The following is a 14,240-nucleotide window of genomic DNA, read 5'->3' as shown; positions in this document are numbered from 1 at the left end:
GCTGTAATGTTTTGTTGTGAAACGCTCCTCACTTGTGTAACGACGAGTTAACAGTCAAGGATGTTTGCTTAAATGCATCAACGGCTGCTTGGCCAATCAGGAATGAGTGAACCGCTGAGGAGAAGTTGGCAAATGAGTGTGAGAGGGGAAACAGATGGTTGAGGAAGGCACTGCTCAGCACTGGTCTGTCCCAACCTAGCTTAAAATGTCATAATACAGGACAGGATATTAGGGCTGGGCGATGAGGACCAAAAATCATATCAGGATACTTTTTTGCTAAGCAGTGATACAGAATATGTCTCTGTCTTTTGTTAAAAAAAAAAAAACAAACAAAAAAAAAAAACAAAGTCAAGCTTAAGTTGGGTCAACATGGGCCGAAGGCCAGATGTCACGCAGGCTCTTTTATTAATGGTCTGCTGCAGTGTCAAGATGTGCATGAAATACAATTACCAGAGTTGTGAGTCTTTCATATTCTCATGATTTCATTCAATTCCAATTCCAATTCTGTAGGGTGGCGTTTAAATTCAGAATTAATTTTCTATTCAAACTTATTCCTGGTTTACAATACATTTCCTGCTTTTATAAAGAGGTGCTTTTCAGCATGTTCTTCAGTTTACCTGCCACTGAGGAGCTGCAAGTTATTATTTAATGATGAATTATTATTTGACATTTAAAAGTCATAATAAAATGTGTTTACAATAATGCTTTTCTAGAGCAGTGGTTCTCAACTGGTGGCACTGGACCCCAAAGTGGGTCACAGTTTATTTCAGTGGGTTGGAATATGTGCCTTTTTCAAGTAAAGCTGAAGTAATTTTCATTATGCGGAAAAAAGTACTTGGCCAAACCTGTCCATTATTGAATTTGGGTGTTTCAATCAGACCCATTACTTCAGGTGTATAAAATCAAGCATTTTGCCATGTGGAGGCGTTTAGGAGCAACAGCAACTCAGCCATGAAACAGAGGACCACTTGAAATCACAGAGTGGGGTCAACAACTGCCAAGGCCTATGGTGCGTAAAAGTCGTAAAAAACACTGCTGATTCCATAGCTGAAGAGATCTGAACTTCCACTGGCATTAATGTAAGCACAAAGACTCAAGACTTCTCCATATCAAAACAGTATCAAATATCAAATATATCAAACAACATCAAACACTGTTTGTAATGTACATCACAAGTGTTTTTACAAATTACTCCAACATGAAAAACCTACTCAGTGTTTTTTTTTTCTTCTTTTTTTTAAGATATTGAATGTATTAAAGGAAAAGTCAGCCCTTCCTCCTCCTATACCTCTCCTTTCCCCTCTTGGAAAATGTGTGTTGATGGTCCATCGAGGGTGAATAAGCTCAGAACAAATGAACAATAAAAGATGGATTCTGAATAAATAAAAGTATAATGCTTTACACATTAAAATATTTCAAACTACTAATGAAACTACTACTTCTACCATGAACTACACGTCCTGTTGGAGACATGTAGAGGAACCCTTAGGATGCACTCACACTGAGCAATCCTTACCGCGCCTGGGTGCGTTCAAGCTTAATTGAGTGTCCATTAGAGAGAACAAACTTGTGCTTTTATCTGGTATATCTCCATGGTTGATAGCCACATGACAAATGGGCAAATCACGCTGTTTGAAGTTTTTGATTTGAGAGAGGGGGAGAGAGGTAGGTGGGTGAGTAAGAGAGAGGGAAGCAGAAGCAGCGAACACTGATCTGAGTCATTATTCATCACTTTGCTTCCTCAGATTTGAATTATTGCTGTGGTAAGCCTTGCACTACACGTCACCAATAATGCAGCGTAATCTGCATTTAAGAGTGGAGCCATACCTTCGATCTCCATGTTTGCTTTGTCAATACACCCATGTTCGTGCAATGCTGTACTTCCACTCTCTCACGGTCACAAGGATGCGTTTAGGTACTGAAATTTTGTACTGTTTGATTTTACACGACTCAATACTTGGAGGTAGTAGTGGAATTCGGTCAGCACCTATAAAAGTACCGAATTTGGTACCCATCCCTAGGCATAAGCAAAATAAGCTTGCAAACTGATACAACCTGCAACTCATAGCACACCACTGCTGTTTACATTGGCATGGACTCTTTCAGATTACCCAGATGACTAAAATTCAGAAATAGTCAGTTTTTCTTTTGAAATGGCTCAATGAAAAGTATTTAGTAAATGTTCTCAGATTGGCTGATTAAAATGGATAATGATGATGGTAATTGAAATGGTTTGTTAAATTTAATTAAACCTTTTTTTCCATGGTATCTTCAATATATCACTGTCAGGTATTTTCAGCAGTATTTCCCTCTCTTTTATTTATCACCCTCTTTCTTGTGGTGTTTGTGTGTGTATGGTTGTCAGCTCCAGGCACAGATGGAGATTGTTGAATTTTGCTCTGTGCAGCAGTCAACGTTGCCAGCGTTTCTAAACATAGCTGTATGTGATCACTGTAAGATCTCCATGTGGCTTCTGACGTTTTAATTCTCCCAGGATATTAAACGTCAATCAGCGGTTGTGTATCTGCTGAGAAAGGGAAAAGTGATAATCAAATTCCAAGCAGATGATGGAGATGACGGTGTGTTATGTCATTTCAGCAAAGATGCATCCAAACAGATCCTTAGTTCGCATGGAGTGGGGTGGGTGGGATTCTGACTCTCACTTACTTTGTAGTTTTAGTATTTCTCTGTTTTTGTAAATGTGATTCCACTCATTCATCTCAATGAGTCTTGAATTTTGAGTTATACAGAACATTATAAGAAGCCTGTGAACCATCCTGACTGACAAAATGCAGTAATATTTGATTTTCTGCAAATATGATGCTGCTAGCATCTACAGCCTGTTGTTTGCAAACTGTTTGCATGTGGAGTATATTCACGTTACTAACCCATCTAGCAGCAACATAGCCAGCTCAGGAGTGGAAAGGAGTGTTTGAACTAGTGCCCTACAGCTATTCTCACTTCTCTCATGAGAGAACCTCAGCCTGCTGCCAGAGTTACATTGTGCCAAATGCAAGCAAACAGGGCACTCTGTGGACACATTTCTTTATCTTGAAACAAACTGTAATATTAGATCAACTTTGAGACTATTTTTAAGATGGAAAAGTTGCTCATTGATGCTTTAAATCTATATCAATAATGCATTTTGCATTCCTGACAACACTGGTGTTACACTGTGCTTTGTACATGAACTTAACAAGATGCTACAGCTACTAATGGCTGTGGTGTTATTGTGGATGGGAAGTCCAATAATGATGATGATGTTTAGAATAACATTTTAGCTGATTGTAGGTGCAGATACCTATAATTTTTGTCACTTCTTTTAGTGTAATACTCCAACTTTACCAACAATTTGACTGGACACAACAGATAAACACTGGCTACAGATATCTGTTCATGCTACATTATATGCCAGTAACTGATGTTCTTCAACCAGGCAGATATTGACTGATCCTGATATTAAACGAATGCCTCTCTATAGATTAGGCTGCATTTCCTAAGATTGACACCATGTTAAAGTGAATGCTTAACCATATCAGACATGCTTCCTTCCTTACACGAAATGGCTTTAGGTTGCACTATGCTTTATCATTTTATTGGTGTAGCGTCAGCAACATATTTATTGCTTGCTGTGATCCCCCACCGTCTTGTTCTTACAACTTTGTGTCATTTGAAATATGTAGCCATTAATTTTAAAACTAAAAATGTGATGAACTATCTCAGACGTTTATTTAAAAGGCTACAAGCAGTATGGTTTTTGGACAGTTTGAAGCAGTGCTGGAAGAATTTTGCTCAACTTTGTCTGTTTTCTGAGTGTTTTCTTTAGACTAGTCAACCAGTCCTAGTTTAAAATCTGGTTTAATGGGAATAGGGAAAGGAATCCCTTGTAAACTGAACCTGATAGCTATTTAGCATTAAGCAGAATAAGCATAACCAGACTCTGGGATAACTGGAGCTTTAAGAAATGATTTGTGAAACTCAAATTACTAACATTTTTTGACTTGTTTAAGTATACCACTTTCCACATTATTAAGCAAATGCCATTTTTCTCTTATTTTCCTAAATATTAATGCAAATGACAGAATATTTTTCAAGTCATCAGCTTTTACACCATAATTCAAATGTGTTTGAACAAACGTCCTAATGATAACCATTATTTTTTAAAAAATAAAAACCTCAAAATGCACTATTCCACATTATTAAGCAGGCCACAGGTTTCAGCAATATGGGAAAGAAAAAGGATCTCTGCTGCCAAAAAACCTCAAATAGTGTAATGCCTTAGAGAAGGAATGAAAACATTAGATATTTCATGAAAATTAATTGTGATCATTGTACTGTGAAGAAATTTGTGGCTGATTCAGAGCACAGACGGGTTCGTGCAGATAAAGACATAATGAGGAAGGTTTCTGGTGGACAAATTCATCAGATTAAGAGAGAAGCTGCTAAAATGCCATTACAAAGCAGCAAACAGGTATTTGAAGCTGCTGGTGCCTCTGGAGTCCCACCAACCTCAAGGTGTAGGATCCTCCAGAGGCCTGAAGTCATGCATAAACCTACTATTCAGCCCCCCCTAACCAATGCTCACAAGCAGAAACGGTTGCAGTGGGCCCAGAAATACATGAAGGCTCATTTTCAAACAGTCTTGTTTGCTGATGAATGCCGTGCAACCCTGGATGGTCCAGATGGAGGAGTAGTGGATGGTTGGTGGATGGCCACCATGTCCCAATAAGGCTGTGACGTCAGCAAGGAGGGGGCGGAGTCATGTTCTGGGCCGGATTCATGAGGAGAGAGCTGGTAGGCCCCTTTAGGGTCCCTGAAGGTGTGAAAATGACCTGGGCAAAGTTTATAGAGTTTCTGACTGACCACTTTCTTCCATGGTACAAAAAGAAGAGCAGTGCCTTATAGCAAAATTTTCTTCATGCATGACAGTGCACCATCTCATGCTGCAAAGAATAGCTCTGTGTCATTGGCTGCTATGGGCATAAAAAGAGAGAAAATCATGGTGTGGCCCCCATCCTCCCCTGATCTCAACCCAATCGAGAACCTTTGGAGCATCCTCAAACTAAACATCTATGAGGGTGGGAGGCAGTTCACATCAAAACAGCAGTTTTGGGAGGCTATTCTGACATCCTGCAAAGAAATTCAAGCATAAACTCTCCAAAAATTCACAAGTTCAATGGATGCAAGAATAGTGAAGGTGATATCAAAGAAAGGCTCATATGTTAACATGGAACTTTGCCTGTTGAGATGTTTTTGATTGAAATAGCTTTTGATTTCAGTAAATATGACCTCCTAATGCTGCAAATTCAACAAATGACCATTTTCAGTTCTTTACAACCTAAAAAAATCTTTTAAAACTCTGTTTTGCTTAATAATGTGGAACAGTGCATTTTGAGGTTTTTATTTTGGTTATCATTATGAAGTTTGTTAAAAAACATTTGAATTATGCTCTAACGGCTGATGACTTAAAAAATATTCTGATAGTCATTTGCATTAATATTTAGAAAAATAAGAGAAAAAATGTAATTTGCTTAATAATGTGGAAAGCGGTGCATTTAAGGAAATGTGCATCCAAACAGATGCTAGTATATTCTCCTCTAAATAATTTATCAACACTTTTTTGGCTACTACTGTTTAAGACAAACTACTGCTGGAAAACCACACATCTTAGGTGAGTCATTTCTAGCTGTGGTTTTGGGGCAGTACACCTACTAAACTTAGAAATAAAATCCAAAGGTTTGCATAAAAAACAATTGCTGTCTTTCTGTTTGAGTCTAACTTTTTCTTCTGTCCATAAAAATGGCTTTTTTTAGACAAGTTTAATGTTTCTTTGTGACATCTTTATTGTCATAAATTGTGTTAGAAGTATTTCTTTGTCATGTTGGTAATGAAAGCCTCTGTGCTTGGTGAAAATTGCACAGTGATGCTGGCCTGAGATCTGAAGGCCTGTCGGCTAAAGAGAAGGCTGTGATCAGTCTTTGTGACAAATGTCTCCTCTGTATTTTTGTTCTGAGATGTGTTTGATCCTTGCTCAGTAATGACAGTGTAGTTTGTTAGTGCCTGAAATTCAGCTGGAGTTATTTTAAGTTCTGGAACATGAAGTTTCACATTTGGATCAGGGTGTAAATGACCAAACCCATCACAGTCTGAAGTTATATTTGATGGTTATCACAAAAGCTGTTTTCACATACAGTGCTTAACATATTTATTACACCACCACCCAAAGTAAGGTTTATGCCACAGCTGCCCTAAATTAACAGCATTGGTAATACCAAAATCATTTTTTGTGTTTCTGCGATGGTTAATACACCAATATATAGAAGCTCTTTAACCAAAATGATATTTTTAATGCTAAAATATAATTATTATTGTTAAATTATGGTTATTTACTTGCATTCCTGAACAGAAAAATGAGTTTTAGTGGTTGAATGTTATGCTTGATTAATTTCTGACTTCCTAGAGAAGCCCAGTGAGCTGGCTCAAATTTGGGTATAAAAAGGTGAATTCAGTTTGAAATTCCTCATTCCTGTTCAAAATGGTAAAACGTGGCGAGTTCACTGAAAATGAAAGAGTCCGCATTAAAGCACTTCATGATGCTGGATGGTCTCTGAGACAAATAGGAAAGACATAAAGTGTTCTCACAGTGTGGTCAAGTATGCTTTGGAATCAATTGCCGAGACTGGTACTCACAAAATGCGCCAAGGAAGAGGCAGGAAACGAAAGTTAACTGAAGCAGATGTCAGACACCTCAAGATTTGAAGTACTAGAGACAGAAGGAAGACCACTGCTGATCTTCAGGCAGAGATGAATGCTTGTAGATCAGAGTCTGAGAAAGTCTCCAGAATGACATAAGCAGACGACTGATGGAACAAGGCTTAAAGGGAAGAATAGCTGCTAAGAAGCCATTGTTGAGGCCTGCAAACATCTAGAAATGCCTCAGATTTGCCAGGGAGCACAAACACTGGACTGTTGATGACAGGAAGAAGGTACTCTGGACGGATGAGTCCAAGTTTGAACTCTTGGGTCAGCATCGTCGTGTTTATGTTCGCAGAAAAGCTGGAGAATGTTTTGATGCCAGATGCATTGCACCCACAGTGAAACACGGTGGAGATTCCATTATGGTATGGTGTTCCATTTGTGGATAAGGTCTGGGTAAATGAGTGAAAATCGACGGTATCATGAACAAGAATGTCTACCATATCTTAGTGCATCTTGGAATCCCTTCTGGACTGAATCTGATTGGTCGTGGGTTCATATACCAACAAGACAATGACCCCAAGCATACTTCAAAGCTGTGCAGAGACTATTTGAGCAAGAAAAAGGAATCTGGAGTACTGGAACTGATGGACTGGCCAAGTCAAAGCTGGATTTGAATCCTATTTAACAAATTTGGGATTTAGTAGATTCAAAGATTGATGGCACATACATTTCATCTAAAGCAGTCTGTGGGAACAGCTAGAAACTATTTGGAACTCAATAACAAAAGAGATTGTGGAAAAGTACATAAAAACAATGGCAGCAAGAATGCAAGCTGTTATCAAAACCAAAGGAGACCATACAAAATATAAAGTTTTTGGGTTATTATGTGTGAAAAAGGACTATTTAGTTGTTTCAGTTGTTATTTGCTAAATAAATAACAATGACACTTTTAATTTTAAACAAGTTTTTGAAAGATTTCTAAAATATTTATTTTCTCATTTTTATGACAGGTGGTCTAATAAATTTGTTAAACACTGTATGCTCTCCTGGGAATTTGTTGAAAAGTGCATACAGACAATCTCTGAACTCTTCCTGAGTTAGCAGTTCATACATGCACCTCAGGAAAACTTTCCTCCCTGTTTGATTTGATTGGAGGGGAGTGGGGGTCTCTGGAGGCAAAACTCAGTGTGGAAAAAAAAACAACATGAAACTGTCAGACAAAGCAACAGAGTCCGTTGTTAACCACACATTATTTCAATGTGTGTGGTTGTTGAAGTTGATGTTTAATTTTTTATTATAAATGTTATCACTAATTTGACTTTATTTTATTTAAATCCAGGCCTCATGGAGCTGGGGACTCAACGACTGCTCTGCACCAGGGACCTCGACCCAAGCCCGGTTCCCAGCAAGCAACCATAAAGGTTGGGAACCTTAATTACCCTTCAGTCCCTTTTTCCCGCCCCTCCCCCTAAATTGCCCCTGTGGTGCTGTTGTCCTTTCCCACCTGTGGGCTTCAACATGATCGGCAAGCTGAAACAGAACCTGCTGGTGGCCTGCTTGGTCATCAGCTCAGTCACCGTCTTCTACCTGGGCCGCCATGCCATGGAGTGCCACCATCGCATTGAGGAGCGCAGCCAGCCGGGCGGGATCCTGCCACTGTCGGCGCTCGGGGGCAGCATGAGGACAACCTTACGGACAGGCCAGAATCTCAGCACGCCATTTGTTTACAACAAAGACATGCCACTCATCTTCATTGGAGGAGTGCCCCGCAGCGGGACCACGCTGATGCGAGCCATGCTCGATGCCCACCCTGAGGTGCGCTGTGGAGAGGAAACCCGCGTCATCCCGCGAATCCTCGCCATGAAGCAGATGTGGAGCCGCTCAGGTAGGGAGAAAATGCGCCTGGATGAGGCTGGAGTGACAGATGAGGTGCTGGACGCCGCCATGCAGGCCTTCCTGCTGGAAATAATTGTCAAACATGGAGAGCCTGCCAACTTCCTCTGCAACAAGGACCCTTTTGCACTGAAGTCGCTTTCCTACCTGGCCAAGATCTTTCCCCGTGCCAAGTTTGTGCTCATGATTCGTGACGGTCGAGCCTCGGTCCACTCCATGATCTCACGGAAAGTGACCATTGCGGGCTTTGACTTGGGCAGCTACCGGGACTGCCTGACCAAGTGGAACCGGGCCATAGAGACTATGTACACTCAGTGCCTGGAGGCAGCAGACAAATGTCTGCCTGTGCACTATGAACAATTGGTCCTCCATCCAGAGAAATGGATGAGAACACTGCTGAAATTCCTGGACATTCCTTGGAATGATGCCGTCCTCCACCACGAGGAGCTAATTGGGAAAGCTGGAGGGGTTTCTCTTTCAAAGTAAGTACCACTGACTACTAGAAATATTACAATAGGAAAATTTCATGTCAGTATTATTGTAACCAAAATGATCATGGTTATCAGTATTGTAGTAATATTGTTAAAATGTACTGAAATTGTTCAAAACTGACTGATACACCATGCTTTTTGGTTGCGTGGCCTTTAAAATATTAACATGCATAAAGTAAATACATGATAACCCTATCAAATGTGTATTAACAAAGATACTTTAATGAGGTTTGTCACGGTTGTCAAAGTTTGCTGCTTTTTTCATATCATGTGGTTTAAACAACACAATATTTATTTTTACATTTCATAGGCAGAAATTCTCTTATTTTTAACCAGTGAGAGAAATGGAGAGAGAGTGAAAGAGAGAGATGCACAGTAACTCTAACCAAAACCAAAATTATGTTTTTCCAAAAGAGAAACACATCCCAGCTCCACCAGTATGAATTCTGTCTAAAAACAGTCGTCATTGAACACACTAAAACTACACCTTGGCCTTGAGATCAGCACCACAGGAAACTAGAATAAAGCTGTGAGCAACCTGGGGGACAAGGCAAGAAGGGCTTCTTACACAATCAAAAGGTGCATATAATTAGAAATTCCAAATAAAATCTGGATCAAAAAATTGGAGGCAGTAATAGAGCCCATTTCTCTTTATGGTTGTGAGGGCTGGTGTTCACTCGCACACCAAGACTTTACAAAATGGGACAAACAACAGTTTGAGACTCTGCATAGGGAATTCTGCAACTCCATCCTGCATGCAGAGCAGAACTAGGATGATATCCTTTACTCATCAAAATACTTAGGAGAGCATTTAAATTTCGTACTCATCTATAAAGTACTCATCAAAACAACATCCTGACCCTCAGAGACTGCTGAGAGCTTCCCCTTAGACAACTACAGGTACAGAGACTCTGTTTACCTTCAGAGTCCTCAGACACAAAACCGACCAGCTTAAACCAAATTATTCAACTACAAACAGAAAACTATTTAGTTCATTGGCAAGAATCAACCAGAAAACATAGCAAACTGGAATGTTACTTGTCCCATAATAGGAAATATGCAGTTGCAGGATACTTAAGCACAGTGACTGACCCACGGCAATGGAAATGTTTGACTGTGTATTGAGAGAGAAAGCCACAGACAGACTGCTTACACACTGCAGCCAACAGGAGGCGGAAACAGAGCTGCACTTTCTAACCATTTGTCCTTATACAAGGACATCAGAGACGGGTTCTTTCCACTTTTCACTAGCAAACAAAATGAATCACCTGCCTGAACTATGAACAGATGCTTTCTTATCTGCTGGGTGAAGTGCAACAGTGTGCAAGTGTTGAAGCACAATACGTGAGCTGATGTGACCATAGAAGAACCTCAAGCACCACATCACCTCCATAAACAGGACATCTGCATATTGAAAAAAAAATAATTTCTACATTTTTATCCAGTGTTTAAAGTTAAACCAAGATTTTAGGTACCAGTTGTCTTTTTTCTGCAGGTGTTATTATTATTATTATTATAATTTTTTACATTGCTTTGGAAATTAAACTGAAGTCAGTTGAATTGAAATTGAAAGAGAGAGGGGGAGGGAGAGAGAGCGAGCAGCGCTGAGCCCCAAGAAGAGAAAGGGAATGGGGTAGTAACAAAGTGATGATCCTGCATAATCACATGTAGTTTCCTCATTGTTTGACAGCAGTTATGATCTAAAGTACTTAGAAACACACCACCTATATAGGAATGCACAATCAGGTGAAGGATTTTGTTTGATTGCTGCTGAAGTTGCACTACTTCCTGCTCACAATGAATGTCTCTTTTCTACCATCTGTCACAGCCTCTACCACACCAACTATTTCAGAGTAGATTAAGTCCCTTTAGCATCTTACTAAAAAGCACACCTTGGTGTCTGTTGCTGACAGACAGAGAGCAGAAGAGAGAGATGGCAATGCTCCCTGGTCCCTAAAAGTTTCTGTGTACATCCAAACCTGTGGATCCGTTTTCAGTTCTTCCTACTAAACAAACCAGCATTGCATGCTTCACCTGCATACCCGGTCTGTGGGCAGGTTAAGTCTTTGGCTGATGCTAAAGAGTCTGGGCAGTATCTTCCATGTTAAATCTAGGTTGCTGTTCTTAAAAACTATTTTCATTTTTATTAAAATTTGAACAGCTAACATGGAAGAGTTTTACCCTGGTTGTCATTCCTGGCTCCCATATTTCCTCTTTTCTCTCCTGAACCCAAATCCCATACCTGAATTGTTGTTTGCTTCCATACTTATATTCTTAACCATCTTAGGTGCAGCAACTGACAGCCATTATGTCTTATGTTGTTATTGTAATTCTGATGTTTATGGATCAAATAGGTTGTAGGAAAAATTATGTGGAATCAGAAGAGGATCTGCTTTATCTAAAAAAATGTATTGGCCATAATAAGAAAAACAAGGAAATTGTTAGTTTAAAAGTGTGCTGTATCTTCATAGTTTGCTGGAATCATTGTCTGTACTGTGATCTTGGTAATTTTAGGACAGAGTGAGGTGTTATTCTTGCTTCTGTTGCTGTGTGTTTGATCCCTCTCGTTTGCAGCTTTGGGAGAAACTCCTCCTTGTAGTTATGTTACTGAACTCTCTAATTTCGGAGTAAACACTTGCCAGGCCCACCTGATGCCTTTTCAGAATAGATATTTTTGTTAGGTAGTCTCTCTGCTCTGAAATAGCTCCATTGTCTTGTTGTCTGTCGTATAACGTTTAAGTGTAGTTCTTAGCTAAATGCGGTGTCAGCAACCTCTTGTTACTCTGTTCGGATGTTTGATCTCTGCTAAGGGGCCGTTGAGGTACTTCCAGCTCACAAGAGTAACTACATCCAGTGAGGACAAACTGAATCACCATCTATAAAAGGTACATGTTGTGATTCATTTTCAGTTGATTTTTTTTTTTTTTTTTTTTTTTCAATCGGAGGCTTTTATGAGTTTTGGGAAATGTTTGGAATGCACTGTTGGGAAACTGCTATTTCTCTGTGATAGAGAAATTTAACTGCTGATAAACTTTTACAGCTTTACAGGACTTCATTTTTACTAGATGTTCCTTCCTCTGCAGCTGCAGATTAATCGCATCGTTCAATGCTGACACAATAGTGGTTAAATATTATGACCGTTTGTGGTCTCTAATATTCCGGGTTAGGACTTTTTATGAGTGTCAGTGTAGGTGCAGGGTTGTGAAGCTGCCATCAGTCCATACATAAAGACTTGTAGAAAAACTTAAAGGTACTCGGTAATGTAGCTGTCTCTCTCCTCTGCTCTCTGTCAACAGAAAATAATGTTAAAGCTTGCATTACAATGAAATGCTAAAGAGATCTGATGAATGAAACAGTCACTGGTGTATCATCTGTGACTGAGGGCAGAGGTGGCATTCAAACAGAATCTTCCACTTTCCTGCACGTTTGTGCAGAGGTGTTGATGTATTTCTTTGTTTTGTAGAGCATAATAGATTTAAAACCGTCTGAAATTAGCTTTCTATTTCTCAGAGTCAGCTCCTTGTAGCTTATGACTCTCCTTCTTGCTCCTTAATCTCAGTGTTGACTTACAGTCGCTATCGAGCTGTCTCTCTCTCTCTTGCTTGGTTAGGGCACCTCTCAGTTTAAAATATGAATGTGTATCTGATTTTTTTGTTACACAACTTTGGTACTCTCCAATGTAAAAAAAACAAAACAAAACAAAACAAGAAAAAAACAATGTTCCCTTCTTAACACACAGTATCCCAAAGTATTGGCGTATTGCAAAGACGAGCTCCTTCATTGTCCCCTAAAAGAATTTTGTCTTTGACTCCAGGTTCTGCAGACATTTATCTGCCTCTCCACTTGTACTAAAAGAATAGAGAAAATTAAAAGAAAACCACAATCTATATGTAAACACAGAAGCACATACCGATGAAAACCACACATACAGCATATTGCACTTTAAAATACTTTAACTTGAAAGTAAAAATGATGATGCTTAAGTCTAACCCACACTGCCTCAAGTTACATAATAAAAACTTTAATTGATGTGGGTACAAACAATTTTCTAAAATAGATCAGTTTGCATTTTATATAGACGAGGGCATAGGTTTAAAATGGTGGAATTCCCTTCAAGCTCAGCACTCCTATTCTTTCTTCCCATGGCTGTAGAAAACGTAGACGTGTCAGTTTCTGTTCAACTTTTCACTTTTGGGCCTGCAGGGAAAGTGTGCCTCAGCTGTTAACCTAAAGAAAAATGACATGTAGGTAGCAGTATGTCAACTCGTTAGTATCACATCCTCCTTAATCTCAGTTCCCCCTGGCCTTGAAAATAAGCATGCACCTCTGGCCTTGAAACATATCCTCATGTTTTCACAAGTCCTCCAGACTTTCCATCATTGGGTTTTGTCTGGAAATTTAACATCCTACTGCTGCTCACAGTGAGGAACTTTCTCATTAGCAACTTAAAACACACATGATTACATCTGCTGTACTGTATGAGGGGCTTGCTAATGGCCCTGCCTGGTGTCACGGTTGTTTTGGTTTCAGTGATTTGGGAGGTTGCCCTCTGAAGTCATTGAGGAAACTCTAAGGGGTCCAATCTCATTCCTTACTTCTGTCTCACCGCCCCCACCCAGACTCCCCCTACTCTTCCCTTCTACTACCACCGCCTTCCTGCCACGTAGCGCCAGAGTCATATCCTCTGGAGACGTTTTAGCCTTGGTTTGTTATTGTCTGCATGAGAGAACAGTCATGGTTTTTAATAAGAAGGTGTAATTTCTCCTTTTATGGCTGGTGTGTCCTATTAGTGGCAGAATTCATTTATCTTTCCTTCTTGTGCTTCTGAACTTTCCTGAACTGAAGTTTCCTGAGCCTTCATTCAGGAAAAAATAGCTTATTGTATTCAAATAATAGGCTGTTTTATTAATGAAAGTGTTTTAACTATGCCAAAATGTCTTGCTCTTGAACATTAGAAGTTTATTTTAGTTATTTCAACTGATTGCTTTGAGGCTGGTTCTAGGTCTTTATTGCTGATTTACCTACAACTAATCTCTAACTTAGAGGAAAGACAATCAGTTTATTGTATTAAAAGTAAAAGAACTTGAGGAGAGTCATAGATTTCTGTTGGAAAGTGAGAGTTTATTTTGTGATCACCCCCCCAGAATAAACCTGTGT

General features: G+C 39.5%; 1 protein-coding gene across 2 annotated transcripts in view; it reads left to right on the top strand.

The window, feature by feature from the left end:
- The window catches only part of tpst1 (tyrosylprotein sulfotransferase 1), a 74,138-nt gene that overhangs the window by 19,281 nt on the left and 40,617 nt on the right, over window positions 1-14,240 (top strand). For both annotated transcript variants that reach the window (XM_041811365.1, XM_041811357.1), the window contains exon 2: window positions 8,039-9,074. In XM_041811365.1, the coding sequence (XP_041667299.1) occupies window positions 8,218-9,074 (857 nt within the window). In that variant the 5' untranslated portion in view covers window positions 8,039-8,217. The remainder of the gene's footprint in view (window positions 1-8,038; window positions 9,075-14,240) is intronic.

The sequence above is a fragment of the Cheilinus undulatus genome, linkage group 2 (assembly GCF_018320785.1).
Source record: "Cheilinus undulatus linkage group 2, ASM1832078v1, whole genome shotgun sequence".
In the NCBI taxonomy this organism is placed as follows: Eukaryota; Metazoa; Chordata; class Actinopteri; order Labriformes; family Labridae; genus Cheilinus; species Cheilinus undulatus.
The sequence above is the reverse complement of the archived record's forward strand: the minus strand, read 5'-3'. Positions and strand labels throughout refer to the sequence as shown.